The 20,105-nt window shown below is 38.1% G+C and overlaps 1 protein-coding gene across 7 annotated transcripts in view; it reads right to left on the bottom strand.

The window, feature by feature from the left end:
• IRAG2 (inositol 1,4,5-triphosphate receptor associated 2) overlaps nucleotides 1–20,105 on the bottom strand; it is a 105,226-nt gene that overhangs the window by 45,018 nt on the left and 40,103 nt on the right. Inside the window, exons 17-21 of one of the 7 annotated variants that reach the window (XM_050746684.1) lie at nucleotides 11,389–11,503; nucleotides 10,783–10,945; nucleotides 2,158–2,219; nucleotides 919–999; nucleotides 4–100 (exon numbers count right to left, since the gene is read on the bottom strand). In XM_050746684.1, the coding sequence (XP_050602641.1) occupies nucleotides 4–100; nucleotides 919–999; nucleotides 2,158–2,219; nucleotides 10,783–10,945; nucleotides 11,389–11,503 (518 nt within the window). Of the gene's footprint in view, nucleotides 1–3; nucleotides 101–918; nucleotides 1,000–2,157; nucleotides 2,220–10,782; nucleotides 11,662–20,105 lie in introns of those variants that run through there. The other 6 variants (XM_050746676.1, XM_050746677.1, XM_050746678.1 and 3 more) reach the window with 6 other exon arrangements.

The raw sequence follows: 20,105 nt of genomic DNA, 5'->3' as shown, positions 1-20,105 counted from the left end.
TACCCAGCAGAGGTGTGTACCAGCACGTATGTTTCAAGGTCAGGGGTGTCTGATGTATTCCTCCTTCTTGACCACCATATAATTTGTGGCAACACTGCTTCTGAACAGAAAACCAACTATTAGTAGCCATCTAAAGGAATGTAACATATATTTCATAATCTACTACCTCCATTTTCAAAGGTAGAAAGAATATCGCGAGCCTCAAATGACCCTGAGAGAGACATCAAGAAGAAAATAAAGGATGTCAAGTAAAAAAGCTTTCAAGTGTTTGGTCAAAAGGTATACATGAGTAAATTATAATTCTTATTTAAAATTCACGATTTAATAATCTAACAGAATGCTAACATCATCAACTCCAAATAATTGACACTTTGACGTAAACAAAGGCTTTGAGGAAAGAGGTATAGGTGAGGAATAAACTTAGTTACATAATTCTTCGTGATACTGCAATTTAAAAAAGTAAAACAGGCTGGGCGCAGTGGTTCATGCCTGTAATCCCAGCACTTTTGGAGGCTGAGGTGGGTGGATCACTTGAGGTCACAAGCCTGGCCAACATGGGGAAACCCCATCTCTACTAAAAATACAAAAATTAGCCAGGTGTGGTGGCGTGTGACTGTAATTCCAGCTACTCAGGAGGCTGAGGGAGGAGAACCTCTTGAACCCAGGAGGCAGAGATTGCAGTGAGCTGAGATCGCGCCACTGCACTCCAGCCTGGGCGACAAAGGACAAACCAGGTTTGTGTGTATGTATGTGTACATTTACGAAAATAGCTATCTGTTGCCTCATTTGATAATCTCTTGATAAAAGCAATATATACAGTTCTAAGGTTACTGATACATACTGGATTTAGCTTTCTATTAGAGGATAGCTGATGATTCACAATTACTACCTAAATACTTTCAAAAAGCTTGCAATTACCAATTTTTCTTGAAGAGGTTGTTGAATTGCATCTGTGCAGGACAGGGAATCATAGTGAGGAAATTCCTCATCTAAAAAGCTCTGTCAAGAGAAAATGGTAGAGTGTATTCAAAGACAGAATGATGAAAGGGTCAAAGATCCCAAACATATTAGACTTAATAGAAGATATGACACTACCTAAAGTGGGTGAAACTGACAAGTTTTTTATCTTGTATTCTACTCCAAGGGAACACATTTGTAATTGTAAACCTCCTATTGTGTTTTCCCCATTACTTGATCTAGGAATGAAATCCGAAGATCAGGAACAAGAAACTGAATGGCTTTGTCATTGAAATCTTGAGGCAGAGGCTAAAGAAGTTTGTTAGAGATGTAACTCAGAGTAGTGAAAATGGTGTCTGTGGAAATTTGATAGCTATGAAATTATTGCCTTAATCCAAGAGGTAGATTCACATCTATCATAGTTATATTATAATAGAAAATGTTGTTGGTGTTCTTGAGATGATTAAAGCATCTTTAGATATGGAGGTTTTTCCAGCTCAACTTATTGCAGAGGGCTTTTTAGGCACTCTGCCTAGCTTCATTTTTTTTTTCCTGGTTTAACAGATGTGTCTGTATTATGCCCTGGAAACAGATACATGCAAATATCACCCTTCTTTCTTTCCTCCTCCATCATCTTCCTCCAGTGCCAACCCTGCTGCTTTGCTATTCCCTTACGTTCTTCATTTCTGAACAAAAAGGAGATTCACCAACTATCATAAGGGAAGGAAATACACTTAACTCTACCGGGGATATCTTAAGATGACCCATACAGAAAGAAATAGAAAGTTTAATTTAAATATGAGAAAGAAAAAAGAGACAGTAACTATCAAAGCCTATTCAAGAATACTCAAAATTTCAGCATATTATAAATTGAATAATATGCCCTTACTATCAGAAAGGAGGTCCCCAAGACTGAAAAACTGGCTCTTTGCTAATAGATACAGCGGTGGGGCAAAGAAAATTCTGAAATGCTTCCTCTTTAGAAGATATTGTCAGTAGCCACTCACTAACATAAGATCTCCTTTCTTGTTTTGCTGAATACTTTAAGTGCACAAGAGAACAAAGTACACCAAAACATTTTCTTCTAAACTGGTTAACTTAATGATTAAAGTCATTGTCTGTTATAAATTAGCTTCAAAAGCTTACATGAATTGAACATTTTCCTCTACAGTAACTGAACATATATCAGAGATATCTTACCTGAAACAGCAAGCCATGGTGTTCCCCTTCAATTAACCTCTTTTGAAGTGACTCAATTGTTGCTACAAAGAGAATTTATAACCAGCTCAATATGACTATTTTTATTTAATTAATTAATTTATTTATTTCCAGACAGGGTCTGGCTCTGTTGCCCAGATTGGAGTGCAGTGGCATGATCTCACCTCACTGCAAACTCTGCCTCCTGGGCTGAAGTCGTCCTCCTGTCTCAACCTCCCAACCTCCATGTGCCTGGAATTACAGGCACATGCCACCGCACTCAGCTAATTTTGGTATTTTTTGTAGAGATGGGTTTCACCATGTGGTCTAGACTGGTCTCAGACTCCTGAGTTCAGGTGATCCACCCACCCCGGCCTCCCACAGTGCTGGAACTACAGGCATGAGCCACCGTGTCCAGTATGAGCATATTTAGCCTTGTCTTCCTTAATTCATTTCATTGCTTCATAAACTTTTAATGGCTTTAAATTTGGGGCCTTGAAGAAAAGAAAATAATGATTTCTGAGAATGGCACTCTGAACTTATAACTCGGGAAAAATGGAAAAGCAGGCTAGAACAGATAAGCCATTATCTCCCTTGGGTATTTAAATTTTACTTTGATAGATACTTGTGAATTATCTTCTAGAAGTGAGTCACAGAATTGTCTAATCTTAAGAATACACCTTAGACCTGGTGCAGTGGCTCACACCTGTAATCCCAGCTCTTTGAGAGGCTGAGGTGGGTGGATCACTTCAGGCCAGTACTTCGAGACTAGCCTGGCCAACATGGCAAAATCCCATCTCTACTAAAAAAAAAAAATATGAAAATTAGCTGGGTGTGGTGGTGCGTGCCTGTAATCCTAGCTGCTCAGAAGGCTGAGGCAGGAAAATCGCTTGAACCTGGGGGGTGAAGGTTACAGTGAGCCAAGATCATGCCACTGCACTCCAGCCTGGGCAACAGAGCGAGACTCCCTCTCAAATACATACATACATACATACATAATACATCTTAGAGGTCATTCAGTCTGACGTCCTACTGATAAAGAAATCCTCTCTCCAATATGCCTCCGCTTGAGCCCTCAAATTATAGCCCTAGGATCCCAGAATCCTACAAGTAGACCTCAGATCATGATAACACTGATGTGCAGAGGATTGAAAAGGTAATTGGTAAGTCATGGAACTGAGATTAGACTCATGGAACAGAGCTTAACTCAGGGTATCATTCAGTGAAACTAAAAATATTTGTTTTTTCTGCTTAAGTAAAATCTCCAAAGGTCTTGTGCCTGGAATGATGGAAATGGGGGGAAAGTACCTAATATTTAACTAGCTCTTTGATGTACATAATAACACATTATTTATTTGACAAATCCTACTCTCTGAAACATAGCCAAAACCGGAAAATAAACCCAAATCTTTTGAACAACTAGAATAGATACTGATATTTATGCCCTTTATTCACGTGGCAAATCTCACACTTCGACTCGGGGAGTGGGCTCTGGGTGTATACATAATTCTCAGCAGTTTGATGGCCTTCTCAGCCCACAGAAGATTAAAAGCAAAACTTAAACAAGGATAAGGAGCTCTATGGAAGCATATTAATAGCTACCGCTTTTTAAAAAAAATCACTAACAGCCAGGAAAATTATTAACAGCAGATAATCTGGCATCCAAAATATATAGAAATCTGGTGCTGCTTATTTTATAAACCAACTGTTTTATATCTTAATAGCCTGAAGAAATTCTGAGTCATGAGCATAATGCTAATGAAAAGAAGTACATAATCTAATTTTTAAAACTTTTTCAGGAAAAAAGGCTCTAAAAGCTTCAATTATGTAGAAAATTACCCATGTAAATTTTTTATTTTATAGGACTATTGTTTTGGTAAAAATAACTTATTTCTCAATCAAGCTTGACATAGTGTTACTAGGCCCACTACGAGCAAAACAGATGTTTGTTTTTGAAACATCTCCCTCACATAGGAAGCAAAGCATATTTTAAAAAATATATTTCTAGGCTGGGTGCGGTGGCTCACGCCTGTAATCCCAGCAGTCTAGGAGGCCAAGGCAGGTGGGTCACCTGAGGTTAGGAGTTCGAGACCAGCCTGACCAACATGGTGAAACCCTGTCTCTACTAAAAATACAAAAAAATTAGCCAGGCATGGTAGCGCACACCTATAATCCCACCAACTCGGGAGGCTGAGGCAGGAGAATTGCTTGAGCCCGGGAGGTGGAGGTTGCAGTGAGCCAAGATCAAGCCACTGCACTCCAGCTCTTGGTCACAGAGCAAGACTCCATCTCAGGGGGGAAGAAATGTATTTCTAACCTACAAAAGTCATTTAAAATTTATTTCTTATTAATACTTAGGACTCTGGTAAAGATGAAAATTTTAAAAAATTCTGTCTTAACTGTATTAAGAAGGAAGGCCCTGTCTTCCTTCTGACCTATGTCTAAACAATAGAAACCAAAGCTATAAGAAGTGGCCATGGTGTGCTTCTGAAGGTCGTGTATCTCCAAAATACAAATTCAGAATACTGTCTTACAATTGCCAATGAAGCCGTGTTTCAGAAGCAATGATGAGTTAGTATAAGATTGTCTAAATTGCCCATCTGCTTGCTCACCAGGCAATCTTGGTTTTAGAAACACTCTATCTCGAAGCATTCAAATTGAAAGCCTTATTTCAACAGATGTTTTGTGCAATGTGTAGCAACTATTTCCATATTTTCCACATGGCAAAACAAGTTGGCTTATGACCACAATTTGCATTCACCTTTGCATTCTGCTTTACATGTTTGGAGTTGGACCTGTAATGCCTCTAGAACAAATATATGCTTCATATAGAAGGAGGTAAAACAATGGCCACTATATCCCCTGCTGTTGCCATCTGCCATGTAGGATGGGACCAGGTGTCTTGGATGCATTGCCTCTGAAGAAAGTTGAGACAAAGCAACTTTCTAAATGACTATGCAATGAGGTCTCAGGCAAAGGCCCTATAATTAATTGGCTGTTGAAAATGAAAATTATAACATTATTAGAGCCGTAATCATGTTAGCTATCAATGATGGATGACATTTTATAGAGTACAGGACTTGTATAATACTATCTATATGTTACTGGAAAAAAACCTCATGTTCTGTAAAATTGTATATTAAAAATATCAGGGTTCATTAAAGAACCCCAGACTAAGATCAACTATTCATAGCACATATCTGTCAAAGGACTTATATCCAATAATAAAAGGACAGAAAACTTAATTTTAAAATGGGCGAAAGACTTAGACACTTCACAAAGAAGATATACAATGGCCAATCAGCACATGAAAAAGGGCCCAACATCATTACATCTGAAAAACATATATTAAAATCACAATGAAATACCCATTTAGTAGAGTGGCTAAAATGACAAAGATTGACACTACCAAATACTGAAGATGTGGAACACTTAGAACCTCCCACACTGCTGGTGGGAGCGTTAAATGCTATCAACACTTTTGAAAACTGTTTGACAGTTTCTCAAAAAGTGAGAGTCACAGCTATGCTATGACCTAACAATTTTACTCCTAGATATTTATTCTAGGTGACATGAAAACTTATGTGCACACAAAGGCTTGTACACAGATGTTCATAGCAGCTTTGTCCATTGTAACCCCAAACTGCATATACTGCAGATACCCAATAACAGCAGAAAAACCAATCAAATTTTGGAATATTCATACAAGGAAATACAACTCAACAATAAAAAAATACTGCTAAGAAATACAACATAATCCCATTATGCTGACAGGAAAAAGACCCACACACAAAAAAGTACATACTGTGTAACTGAGTTCTAGAACAGGCTAAGCTATCAGACCAGTGGTTGTTCCTTAGGGTGCTAGAGGTGGGGGCGGGGCATTGACTGGGAAGTTGCACAAGGGAAGTTTCTGGGGTGATAGAAATTCTGTGTTTTGATGTGTATTTATCTACCTAGTTGAGTAGCATACTCGAGATCTGAACATTTTATGACATGTTAAATACACTAATAAAAAAGAAGTTAAAAGTATAAGAACAAAATAATGCAGGGATTATGAAATAGGGTTAGGAAGAAACCACTAAAAAAATACATGCAGCCGGGCAGAGAGGCTCACACCTGTAATCCCAAAACTTTGGGAGGCTGAGGCAGGAGGATTGCTTGAGCCCAGGAGTTTGAGACCAGCCTAGGCAACATTGTGAGATCCTATCTTTACAAAAATTTTAAAAATTAGCCAGGCATAGTGGTGCTCACCTATAGTCCTAGCTACTCAGGAGGCTGAGGCAGGAGGATCACTTGAGCCCAGGAGGCTGAGGCTACAGTGAGCCATGATCCCACCACTATAGTCCAGCCTGGGTGACAGAACGAGAGCCTGTCTCAAAATAATATAATAATAATAATAATAAAATCTATCTGTCTACTTACCTACCTACCTATCTGTGTGTATGTGCAACATTGTAACCAGAGTACTAACAAACACAATTATTGAATTATTAGTACTAAGAAGATCACATGCATCACTCAGACATGCATCTTTAAATGCCTTGCAGGATATTAGAAATACACAGAAACAAGAGAGTGGAAATGCTGGTGATGCTTTCACTAGAACAGTGTTGGTGGGGGTGAGAAGCAAATGCAGATGGAGACAGCGAGGCTAACAAGGTGAACACAGGAAGGAGTAGGATTGGACACAGACCATGGCTCTACAAGGCTGGGCCAGAGCCCAGAGTGGCTCTGGGGAGGGAGGCCCAGGTGCAGACACTTATTTTTAATTTTCTCAAAATAAAGCTGAAAGGGTTCCTGTTGCCTGTTCAGCAGCCAAGCTAAGGGCTTTTTCCTTTCCTGAGGAAGGTGAGAGTTCTGTTCCTACCAATCCAGATCCAAGTCCCAAGAAAATCGTGAATGAAACAATATAACTTCTATACTATATAACCACAGCATTTCCCATTTACAAATCACAAATGAGATGATTCATGTTATAGAAACGTGTTCCAGCAGAACACAAATATCAACTATGGCCAAGCGTTAGCTACTATTTTGCATTTATTATGTTATTTATATAATTCACAACAACTACATTTAACAGAAGAGGATACTGAAGCTCAGAGAGGCAATGTGATTTGCTCAACTTTACCCAGCCACTCTTTTGTAGACTTTGAGTGAGAACACAGGTTTGTTAATTTCAAATCCCATGTTCTTAATCATTATACTATACTTCCCAGATTACTTCTCCATATCTGCATTTTTCATTTGGGAAAACTTGGGTCCCTATCCCATCAGAGTTGTTGAGCAAGCCATATTTGGCTTTGGTTTTCTCCTTGGCCGTCATCCCAAAACCTTCTGTCTTTAAGTATCTCAATCACCTGGATCCCTGCGCCCGCCTTCTTTGACTCATTTCCCTCCTGTTTACTGACTGCTTAGGACACGGCTTTCATCTTGAATCCATGCTCCAAGCCCTAAGGGTTTTACCTCTCCCATACCTCCTGCCCTCCATGCTAAGAATAGCAAGCTAGAAGAGTGTTTGCAGTGGTATCATCTAGGTGAAAGCCTCCTCTAAACGATGAAGTTCTTATTTGAACATAAGAAATTATGCTATATTGGAGCTTCCCAGGATCTGTCTTCAAGCAAAAATTTGTGATTCTTAAAGGTAATTCTCTCATTGTCTGTTAGAGGACTGACTCCGTGAAGATTTTATGTCAGATGGGAACAAGAGATGGTGAATAGTAAGGGGGTGATAGTTTTGGATTGTATCAATTAGTCCATGATTTCTGTACATAAGATTCACCCTAATATGTTATATACACATCCTATAAGCTTTTAAACATTTCCTTTGTAGATGAATTCATGTCCTTTGTAGTGACATGGATGAAGCTGGAAACCATCATTCTGAGCAAACTATTGCAAGGACAGAAAACCAAACTCCACATATTGTTACTCATAGGTGGGAATTGAACAATGAGAATACTTGGACACAGGGTGGGGAACATCACACAGTGGGGACTGTCGTGGGGTGGGGCATGGGGGAAGGATAGCATTAGGAGAAATAACTAATGTAAATCACGAGTTAAGGGGTGCAGCACACCAACATGGCACATGTATACATATGTAACAAACCTGCACATTGCACACATGCATCCTAGAACTTAAAGCATAATAAAAAAAAAATTCCCTTTTAAAGCGAACACCAATTATAATCCAGTCATGTGTATATTAACAAGATACTTAGATATAAATAAAGTTTAGATGCAGAAGAAAGAAAATATATCAGTAACCTTTCAAGCAGTCGAACCGTTTTCACGGCACATTTCTTGAAGGACATCATGCACATGAATTGCCTTATAAATCAGCCCAGTTCTGATGGCAATTGAAAACTTGAACAATATTATTTATTCAAGATAAAGTTCAGGATTTCTGATCAAATGTCGTATATAAATTTCCAGTGCTAGTGTGAACATTATGCACACTGATCTGAACATTTGGACAAACCAGCTGCATCCCCACCCAATGTGCTGATGCAACTTAGATGGATCAGAAAACAATTGTCTGAAATACTTTGTGAATTTATTAAACTAGCCAGAGAGTTTCAGAAAAGCTAAATAGATATAAATATGTTTTGTTTTCTGACTCAGAATCAGATGTCTGACTCAGAACTCAAACAGCATGGGGTGGCAGTGGTCACGGTGGGATGTGCGTGGACGTGTTTGTGTGATAACTGTACTCACTGACATTTGTTCGCAGTCTATCTGGAACATCTGCTACATAGACCGTTTTGAAAATATGTGCTATCTAAATTTCCCTCTTCTTTCAAAGATTGAATTTAAAGGGCATTGTTAGAAAGATCATAAGCAAATGGTCATACGAGCAAAATCCTGATTTCTACGGGTTTTTGGGGCAGCAAAAGATACAAGTAATAAGTAAGGGATTTCATAAATCTGGACAGGTTATAAATAACTCAAGACAGAAAGGAAGTGTCCACTTTACTTTATCCAGGCAGAAAAAAATACACGTATTAACCCAGGGCAGCTTTCATATTTGGCTTTTAAGTGTATTTGAATCTATTATGCTGTGAAGATAAACTGGGAAGACAGCAATAGCAAGTTCATAATATCAAGAACGTGTACTTTGGGATAAGTTAGAAAAGTTAGCTCTTCTAAGAAAATACTGCCAGAAAATCGTAGTGAGGAAGGGGAACAAATTCTTAGCAGTTTATAAGACTCAGATTTAATATTGATTTAATCAAAAGCCAAACTGGAGCAAAAGAATAGTCCTGGGCACAGTGTCTAAAGCAGACACACCTCAAACCAACTTTGGAATGCCTGATGATTCATGTCTCAACATGAACAGTTCTAATCACAAGGGAACCTTCTCCAGTGCCCTCTGAGCAGTAGTAAAATAATACATAGACTATGTAATTTAAAGACTGCCTTGCCAGCCTAACAGAGTGAATCACAATATTTAGAATTATTGAAAACTGGCAACTTCGTAAAGGTTTAAAAATTATGACAATAACATATTGAATAACCATTGCTGTTTTGACATTTTATTTATTTATTTACTTGTAATTTTTGTAGAGACGGGGTTTTGCCACGTTGTCCAGGCTGGTCTCAAACTCCTGAGCTCAAGCAATCTGCCCACCTCGGCCTCCCAAAATGCTGGGATTACAGGGGTGAGCCATCGTGCCCGGCAAACCATTGCTATTTTAAAACTAGACTATTTCTTAAACTCCTAAATAGCTTTCTCAGATAATAGTAGAAAGGGTACAATAAATCCAAAATAAGCACAAGTCTGAAATTTTTCATCTCTAGCCTACCTTAAGCTTATATTTAATTGTTTATTTCTCAAACCAAATAACTTTCTATAAAAAGAGCATTTATACTGCTAGAACAAGAAACCGGCTGAACAAAAGCAATTGTCTGATAAATGACTAAATAAGTAAGGTTTATTTTTACCATATTATGTTTCTAGAATGAAACAATTTTATAGCTAATCTGACATGTGTAATGTGACAATTGTCTTCTCACATAAATCTCTGGTAAATGTTTATACACTTTTGGGTAATACAGAAAAATGACAAATATTCCAATTTTTAAAATGCAAAATATGTATGTAGAGAATGCATTAAAACTTTAAAATAATTTTCACACATGTTTGATATTTTGATAAACATTGAATTCATAATTATTTTGCCCAATCCCCCAAGATTACCAAAGAAAATAGACGAGCAAGGCCTTTTCTACCATATGAGAGGAAAAAACTAGCTAATAAAATCAGAGAATAATATATAACAACTCGCAAGTTCAAATATACCATGCATACCAGATTTTTCTCCCTGTTTACTTTTAGAAATTTTGACAAGTTTTATTTAATTTTAAAAGAAAAAAACAGCCACAGACAAAACCAGCTTATAATAAAAAAGCAAAAAGGGAAGTTAATGGTTAAACCCATGCATGCACCTAGCTACTCAGCAAACCTCTCTCTGAAAGCCTCACAATATTGCCTTCTCAAACCATTTCATTGTCATAAATTCAGGAATAATATCCTAGCTGTAATCTAGAAAAACATCTGGAGTCCTATGCCCCGCCTCAGGGTGAACAAAAACTGGGGCATAAATGAATATTTGCTACTCACTCTTCAGTTTCCTCGTCTTCTGCTGAAGTGCCTGGCAAGTGTTCGATAATTCAGTATTTATAGTTTGAAGTTTCCGTTGTTCCGAAATTGCTTCCTCTAATTTATGCAGTAAAGACGTAGCTTTTTCACTGGCAGAGTGAGCTTCTCGATCTCGATCCTTGCCCTGGATATGGACAGTTAGTAGTGGGTTGTAGCAGTGTGGCCAGGAAAGCAAGCAATGGAGTGCCCACTCTTGTGATGCAGGCGAAACTGAAAATGTGTTTTTCTTCTCAGGGAAGTGATAAGCCTCTCCTGAACTTCTGCAATTCTGTGTTTGCATGGGCTTGGTATGCCTGAGCTATTTCTACAGCGGTTGAAGTCCTGATATGTCAAGTTGCCTCTTTCTGCAGAGTCCCCTCTTTCATCAGCAGGCTGTTGACGCCGCCTCTCTCACAACTCCCCCTTTACTTCCTCTGCTCACTGTTAGTCGCTAGGGACTGAACTTGCAGTTCCTCTTTGCTTTCTTTTTTGTTTGTTGTTGTTGTTCCTCCTCCATTTTTATTTCATGGTTTGCAGGGCATCTAAGGAGATGTCCCCTGAATCTAATGTAGCCATGAGCCACCCTACCTGCTCCTTCGCATCCTCCAGCCATTGGCTGGCTTCTTGGAGTCTCTTCCTAAGGATGCCTTCCTGGTTGACAGCATCTTCTTGCAGTTGTTTAATGGCTTCTAGTTGTTTCTGACTGGAGTTAAAAAAAAAAAAAAAAAAAAAAAGTCCAAACCACAAGTCGTCAGTGACATTTCAACTAAGAGTCACCCTGTGAAACTGTGACAGATTCAAACTTAACACCACTTCCTTAGAGATCAGAGGAAAAAGTGAAAGTATTTACATATAAATGCTTCACAAATATAAAATCTTAAGCAAAGCGTATTGGTCGCTTAGCCTGACACCCTCACTTTACAGATAAGGACTTCCAGTTTCATCTTTTACATTGGTGTGTTCGGTTCCCACCCGTTGCATTCATAGCACTTAACATCAGTTGCCAGTTGCTCAGAAGATGGCTCTACAATGAGGTCAGGGTGACAGGTGCAATATTTACACATCACAGCTAGCTTTTACAGAAAAAGAAAGGAATGGGGTAAAGGTGGGGGGAGGGAAAAGAAAAGGAAAGAGAACTTCGTTTCATGACCTTAAACTTTCTCCTTAAGGGTTGCCAATCATAGTATAAACATGTGCCACGAGCACAGGAAGGACCGCCCCCAGGCACAGATGAAAGCTGGCGGTTGATATTTCTACTTTAGTCCTCTCTTTGCTGAAGCTCTTCTCCCCACCACCCTTCCCCACCACAAATCTCATGGTGCCATTACATTACACCTCATTTGGGTCCAATTCTATAGAACATGTAAAAATGCACTTACTCTCTGTTCGCAGATGAGATTATTTAATGTGTGTTACATGCCAGCACATCAATGATTATCTGGAAACAATTTGACTTGAATATGGACCTTAACTCAAAGTGGTGACAAATGTTGGGAGTTGCAAAACAACAAGGAAGACATTGTCAGCTGTAGGCCTTGGGCATGCCTCTCAAACGTTAACATTTAGTCAGAATGCCACTGCACACTGGCACAAATCCAGCCCTGGTTTCAAGAAGGACCACGTGAGAGGCAAGAATGTTCTCACAGAATGCTTACCATACTGGTAAACAAGTAAACAAAATCCTAAGCAAAAATAAAAACTGCCTATATCACCGCACATTCCACTGAGCATCCTTCAATAGCTTATAGTTGTCACACTCTCTCTCTCTCTCTTTTTTTTTTTTTTAACTGTGGTAGGAACATTGAACAGGAGATTTACCCACTTAACAAAACTTTAAGTGTACAATACAGTGTTAATAACTACAGGCATAATGTTGTACAGCAGATCTCTAGCACATCTTCATCTTGCATAACTGAAACTTTATACCTATTGAGTAGCAACTCCTCATGTCCCCTCCCCTAGCCCCTGGCAACTGCCATTCTTCTTCTATTTCTATGAGTTTAACTGTTTTAGATACCTCAGATAACTGGGATCACGCAGTATTTGTTGTTCTGTGACTCATTTATTTTACTTGGGATAGAGTCCTCCAGATTTATCCATGTTGTCATATGTGGTAGAATTTCCTTTTTTTTTTTTAAGGTTGAATAATATTCCCTTGTATTTATATACCAAATTTTCTTTAATCATCCGTGGACATTCAGGTTGTTCCCAAATCTTGGCTATTGAGAATAATGCTGCAATGAACATGGGAATGCAAATAGTTCTTCCAGGTCCTGATTTTAATTATTTTGGTTAACTACCCAGAATTGGGGTCCCTAGATCAAATGGTAGTTTAATTTTTAATATTTTGAGAAAACTCTTTTTTTTTTTTGAGATGGAGTCTTGCTCTGTCTCCAGGCTGGAGTGCAGTGGCGCGATCTCGGCTCACTGCAACCTTCACCTCCTGGGTTCAAACGATTCTCCTGCCTCAGCCTCCTAGGCAGCTGGGACTACAGGTGTGTGACACCATGCCCAGCTAATTTTTAGTAGAGATGGGGTTTTACCATGTTGGCCAGGATGGTCTCGATCTCCTGACCTTGTGATCTGCCTGTCTCGTCCTCCCAAAGTGCTGGGATTACAGGCATGAGCCACTGCGCCTGGCCCTCCATAACATTTTCTATAGTGCCTGCACCACTTTCCATTCCCACAACTGTGCCTTAGGACTCCAGTATCTCTACATCCTCACCAACACTTTTTTTTTTTTTCTTTTTTTTTTTTTTTGAGACAGAGTTTTGCTCTGTCGCCCAGGCTGGAGTGCAGTGGCACAATCTTGGCTCACTGCAAGCTCCACCTGCTGAGTTCACACCATTCTCCTGCCTCAGCCTCCTGAGTAGCTGGGACTACAGGCGCCCACCAGCATGCCTGGCTAATTTTTATTTTTTGTATTTTTAGTAGAGACGGAGTTTCACCGTGTTAGCCAGGATGGTCTTGATCTCCTGACCTCGTGATCCAACTGCCTTAGCCTCCCAAAGTGCTGGGATTACAGGTGTGAGCCACCGCGCCCAACCATCTTTTAAAATAATAGCCATCCTAAGAGGTATGATACAATATCTAATTATAGTCTTAACTTGCATTTTCCTAAAGATTAGTTACGTTGAGTATCTGTTCGTACACCTGTTGGCCATTTATCATCTTTTAAGAAATGTCTATTCAAGTCTTTTGCCTATTTTTAAATCTAGTTATTTGTGGGGGTTTTTTTGTTCTTGAGTCGTAGGGGTTTCTTATATTTTCTAAATATTAACCCCTTAAGTGAAAGACCTCTTCAAGGAGAATTACAAACCACTGCTTAAGGAAAGCAGAGAGGACACAAACAAATGGAAAAACATTCCATGCTCATGGATAGGAAGAATCAATATCATGAAAATAGCCATACTGCCCAAAGTAATTTATAGATTCAATGCTATTCCCATTAAACTGCCATTAGCATTCTTCACAGAATTAGAATAAACTATTTAACAATTCATATGGAATCAAAAAAAGAACCCAAATATCCGAGACAATCCTAAGAAAAATTAACAAAGCTGGAGGCATCATGATGCCTGACTTTAAACTATACTACAAGGCTACAGTAACCAAATAGCATGGTACTGGTACAAAAACAGATACATAGACCAATAGAACAGAATAGAGAACTCAGAAATAAGACTGTACACCTGCAACCATCTGATCTTTGACAAATCTGACAAAAACAAGCAATGGGAAAAGGATTCCCTATTTAATAAATGATGCTGGGAGAACTGGCTAGCCACATGCAGAAAATTGAAACTGGTTCCCTTCCTCAGACCTTATACAAAAATTAACTCAATATAGATTAAAGACTTAAGTGTAAAACCCCAAACTATAAAAACCCTGGAAGAAAATCCAAGCAATACAATTCAGGACATAGGCACGGGCAAAGATTTCATAATGAAAACACCAGAAGCAATAGAAATAAAAGCAAAAATTGACAAATAGGATCTAATTAAACTAAAGAGTTTCTGCACAGCAAAAGAAACTATCATTTGAGTCGACAGACAACCTAGAGAATGGGAGAACATTTTTGCAATCTATCCATTGGACAAAGGTTTAATATCCAGAGTCTGCAAGGAACTTTAACAAATTTACAAAAATAAAAAATAAAAAACATTAAAAACCACTTTTTTAAGCCAGATGCAGTGGCTTACACCTGTAATCTCAGCGCTTTGGGAGGCTGAGGTGGGCAGATCGCTTGAGGTCAGGAGTTAGAGACCAGCCTGGCCAATGTGGTGAAAGCCTGTCTCTACTTAAAATACAAAAATTAGCTGGGCATGGTGGTGTGTGCCTGTAGTCCCAGCTACTTAGGAGGCTGAGGCAGGAGAATTGCTTGAACCTGGGAGGTGGAGGTTGCAGTGAGCTGAGATCGAGACCATGCCATTGCACTCCAGCCTGAGCAACAGAGCAAGACTCTGTCTCGAAAAAATAAAAAAATAAAAAGTGGGCAAAGGACATGAACAGACACTTCTCAAAATAAGACATTCACGCTGCCAACAAACATGAGAAAAAGCTCAACATCACTGATCATTAGAGAAATGCAAACCAAAATCACAATAAGATACCACCTCATGCCAGTCAGAATGGCAATTATTAAAAATCTCAGAAATAACAGATGCTGGCAAGGTTGCAGAGAAAAAGGAATGCTTTTATACTGTTGGTGAGGTATGAATTAGTTCATCCATTGTGGAAGACAGTGTGGTAATTCCTCAAAGATCTAGATAGAGGTAGAAATACCATTTGACCCAGCAAGCCCATTACTGAGTGTATACCCAAAGAATATAAATCATTCTATTATAAAGATACATGCATGCATATGTTCATTGCAGCACTATTCATAATAGCAAAGACATGGAATCAACCAAAATGCCCATCAGTGACAGACTGGATAAAGAAAATGTGATACATATATACCATGGAATACTACGCAGCCATAAAAAGGAACAAGGTCATGTCCTTTGCAGGGACATGGATGGAACTGGAAGCTGCTACTCTCAGCAAACTAGCACAGGAACAGAAAATTAACATCACATGTTCTCACTTATAAGTGGAAGCTGAATGATGAGAACACATGGATACATGGGGGGAACAACACACACTGGAGCCTGTCAAGTGGGTGAGGAGGGAGAGCATCAGGAAGAATAGCAAATGGATGCTGGGCTTAATACCCAGGTGATGGGTTGATCTGTGCAGCAAACCACTGTGGCACACATTTACCTATGTAACAAACCTGCACATCCTGCACATGTACCCCGGAACTTAAAAGTTAAAGGAAAAAACAAAAACAAAAAACAAAAAAAAAATTAACGCCTTATCACTTGTATAGTTTACAAATATTTTCTCCCATTCCATAGGTTGTCTTTTCATTGCGTTGTATTCTTTGCTGTGCAGAAGTTTTTTGGACTGATGTAGTCCAACATGTCTATTTTGCTTTCATTGCCTGTGCTTTTGGTGTCATATCCAAGAAATCTTGCCAAGACCAACATTATGAAGCTTTCCCCCATGTTTTCTTCTAGGTGTTTTCAGTTCCAAGTCTTACACTTATATCTTTAATCCATTTTTAATTGATTTTTGTTTATTGTATAAGAGTCCCATTTCCTTTCATTCTTTTGCCTGTGGATGTCCAGTTATCCCAGCACCATTTGTTGAAGAGATTATCCTTTCTCTATTACATATTCTTAGTACCTATGTTGAAGATCAATTGACCATTTATGCATTGGTTTATTTCTAGACTCTCTATTCTGTTTCATTGGTCTATATGTCGGTCTTTATGCTAGTACCATACTGGTTTAATTACTGTAGCTTTGTAATATATTTTGACATCAGGAATGGTAATGTCTCCATCTTTGTTCTTTCTTCTCAAGATTGTCTTCGGCTATTCAGGGTCCCTCATGGTTCCATAAGAATTTTAGGGCCAGGCACGGTGGCTCACGCCTGTAATCCCAGCACTCTGGGAGACTGAGGTGGGTGGATCATGAGGTCAGGAGCTGGAGACCATCCTGGTTAACACGGTGAAACCCTATCTCTACTAAAAATACAAAAAAATTAGCCGGGTGTGGTGACAGGCACCTGTAGTCCCAGCTACTGGGGTGGCTGAGGCAGGAGAATGGCGTGAACCCAGGAGGTGGAGCGTGCAGTGAGCTGAGATCATGCCACTGCACTCCAGCCTGGGCAACAGAGTGAGACTCCATCTCAAAAAAAACAAACAAACAAACAAACAAACAAAAAAACCCCAAAAAAACACACACAATTTTAGGATTTTTTTTCTATTTCTGTAAAAAAAATTCCATCAGAATTTTTGTTAGGGATTGCATTGAATCTATAGATTGCTTTGGGTACTATGGACATTTTAACAACATTAACTCTTCCAATCTATGAACATAGGATGCCTTTTATTTGTGTCTTCTTTAATTTCTCTCATCAATATTTTGTAGTTTTTATATGTGTTTTACCTCTTTAAATTTATTCTATTCTTTTTGAAGTTATTGTAAATGAGTTAATTTCTTTTTCAGATATAAATAAAACTTACTATTGTATGTTGCTCATATATAAATAAAACTTACTATTGTATGTTGATTTTGTGTCATGCAACTTTACTAAATTTTATTCTAACAGGTTTTTTTGTGAAATCATCAGGGTTTTCTATAAATAAGATCATGTTATCTGCAGAGATCATTTTACTTCTTTTTTATTTACATGCCATTTTTTTTTTCTTGCCTGAATGCTACGGCTAGTACTACACTGAACAGAAGTGGTGAGAGTGGGCATCCTTGCTTTGTTGCTGATCTTAGAGGAAAAACTTTGTCTTTTACCATTGAGTGATATTCACTGGGTTTTCCATATATTACTTTTATTATGTTGAGATAATTTTCTTCTATTCCTAGTTTCTTAAGAGTTTTTACACAAAATACTGTTAAATTTTTTTTTTTTTTTTTTTGTGAGACGGAGTCTCGCTCTGTCGCCCAGGCTGGAGTGCAGTGGCGCGATCTCGGCTCACTGCAAGCTCCGCCTCTTGGGTTCACGCCATTCTCCTGCCTCAGCCTCCCAAGTAGCTGGGACTACAGGCACCCGCCACCGCACCCGGCTAATTTTTTTTTGTATTTTTAGTAGAGACGGGGTTTCACCGTGTTAGTCAGGATGGTCTCGATCTCCTGACCTCGTGATCCGCCCGTCTCGGCCTCCCAAAGTGTTGGGATTACAGGCATGAGCCACCGCGCCGGGCTGTTAAATTTTATCAAATGTTTTTTCTGCACCTACAGAGATGATCACACACAATATTTATCCTCCATTCTGTTAATGTGGTATATCACAATAATCAGTTTGCATATGTTGAACCATCCTTACATCCCAAAAATAAATCCTACTTGGTCGTGGTGTATAAGCCTTTTAATGGGCTTTTTAATTTGACTTATATTTGCTTATATTTTCTTGAGGATTTTGCGTCATCAGGGATACTGGCCTGGCTTTGGTATCAAGGTAATGCTGGCCTCATGAAATGAATTTGGAAATGTACCTTCCTTTTCTTTTTTTCTTTTTTTTTTTTTTTGTGAAGAATTTCAGAAGGATTAGCATTAATCTTCTTTAAATGTTTGGTAGAATTCACCAGTGAAGCCATCTCATACTGGGCTTTTCTTTTTGGGGAGGTGTTTAATTACTTCCAGCTGGTTGTAGATCTTTTCAGATTTTCCATTTCTTCACGATTCATAAAGAAATATGATGGGGTGTACGTTTCTGGGAATTTTTTCCATTTCTTCTAGGTTATCTAATTTGTTGGCATAAAATTGTTTATACTAATCTTTTATGATCCTTTGTATTTCTGCAGTTCTAGTTGTAATTTCTCCTCCTTCATTTCTGATTTTGAGTCCTCTTAGTTTAGCTAAAGGTTTCTGTCTTGTTTATCTTTTCAAAACTCCATCTCTTAGTTTGCTGCTTTTTAATTGCTTTTCTATTTTAAACAACTTTTTGCTCTAATTTTTATTATTTCCTTTCTTCTGGGAAGGAACTTTGGGCTTAAGATGTTCTTTTTCTAGTTCATTGAAGTGTAAAAAGTTAGGTTTATCTGAAATCTATCTTCTTTTTTAATATGTGTTTATCACTATAAAATGCCCTCTTAGTACTGCTTTTTCTACATCCCAAAGATTTTGGTATGTGCTTTTGCTTTCATTTGTCTCAAGTGTAATTTTCTTTATTTCTTCATTGACCTATTTGTTGTTCAGGAATCTGTTAATTCTCACATATTTGTGAATATTCTGTTTTCCTTCTGCTATAGATTTCTATTTTGATTCCATTGTGGTAGGAAAAAGATAATCAGTATGATTTCAATAATCTTATATTTGTTAATATTTGTTTTGTGACCTAATATATGATATATCCTGAAGAATGTTCCATGTGCATTTAAGAAGGATGTATATTCTACTGCAGTTGGGCAGAATGTTCTGTGTTAGGTCCATTTACTCTCTAGTGCTACTCAAGTCTGCTATTTCCTTATTTTCTATCTAGATGTTCTATTATTGAACGTGAAATACTAAAGTCTCTTATTACTGTGTTGCTGTCTATTTATTCTATTTCCCCTTTCAGTTCTGTCAGTGTTTGCTTTATATATTTAGGTTCTCTAATGTTGGGTGTGTAGATATTATATTTTCCTGGTGAGTTGATCCTTTTATTATATAATGTCCTTTGTTTCTTATGACAGTATTTGACTTAAAGTCTGTTTTGTCTGATATAGTTAGCCATACTCTCTTTTGGCTGCCATTTGCTTGGAATATCTTTTTTCATTTCTTCACCTTCAGCTTATGTATGTACTTAAATCTAAAGTGAGTCTCTTGAGCCAGCATATAGTTGAATCTAGGCTTTTTAAAATTTAATATGTTCAGCCCTCTATGTCTTTTGATTGGTAAGTTTAATCCACTTATATTTGAAGTAATTATTGATAGGGAAGGACTTACTATTGCCATTTTATTATTTTTCTGTCTTGTAGTTATTTTGTCCCTCTTTTTCTCTCTACTTGCCTTCCTTTGAGTTTTGTTGACTTCTCTGTATTGATATTCTTTGACTCCTTTCTTTGTGTGTGTATCTGCTCTATAGGTATGTTCTTTGGGGTTATCATGGAGCTCACATAAAACATCTTATAATAGCCTATTTTAAGCTAACAACCTAAATTCCATCACATATAAAAACTCTATACCATTTCTTCTCTCCTTCAAACACTTTATGTTATTGATATCATAATCTACATATTTTAGTTATGTATCATAAAC

This window comes from Macaca thibetana, chromosome 11 (genome assembly GCF_024542745.1).
Source record: "Macaca thibetana thibetana isolate TM-01 chromosome 11, ASM2454274v1, whole genome shotgun sequence".
NCBI lineage: Eukaryota > Metazoa > Chordata > Mammalia > Primates > Cercopithecidae > Macaca > Macaca thibetana.
This window is presented reverse-complemented; position numbering and strand designations above follow the sequence as displayed.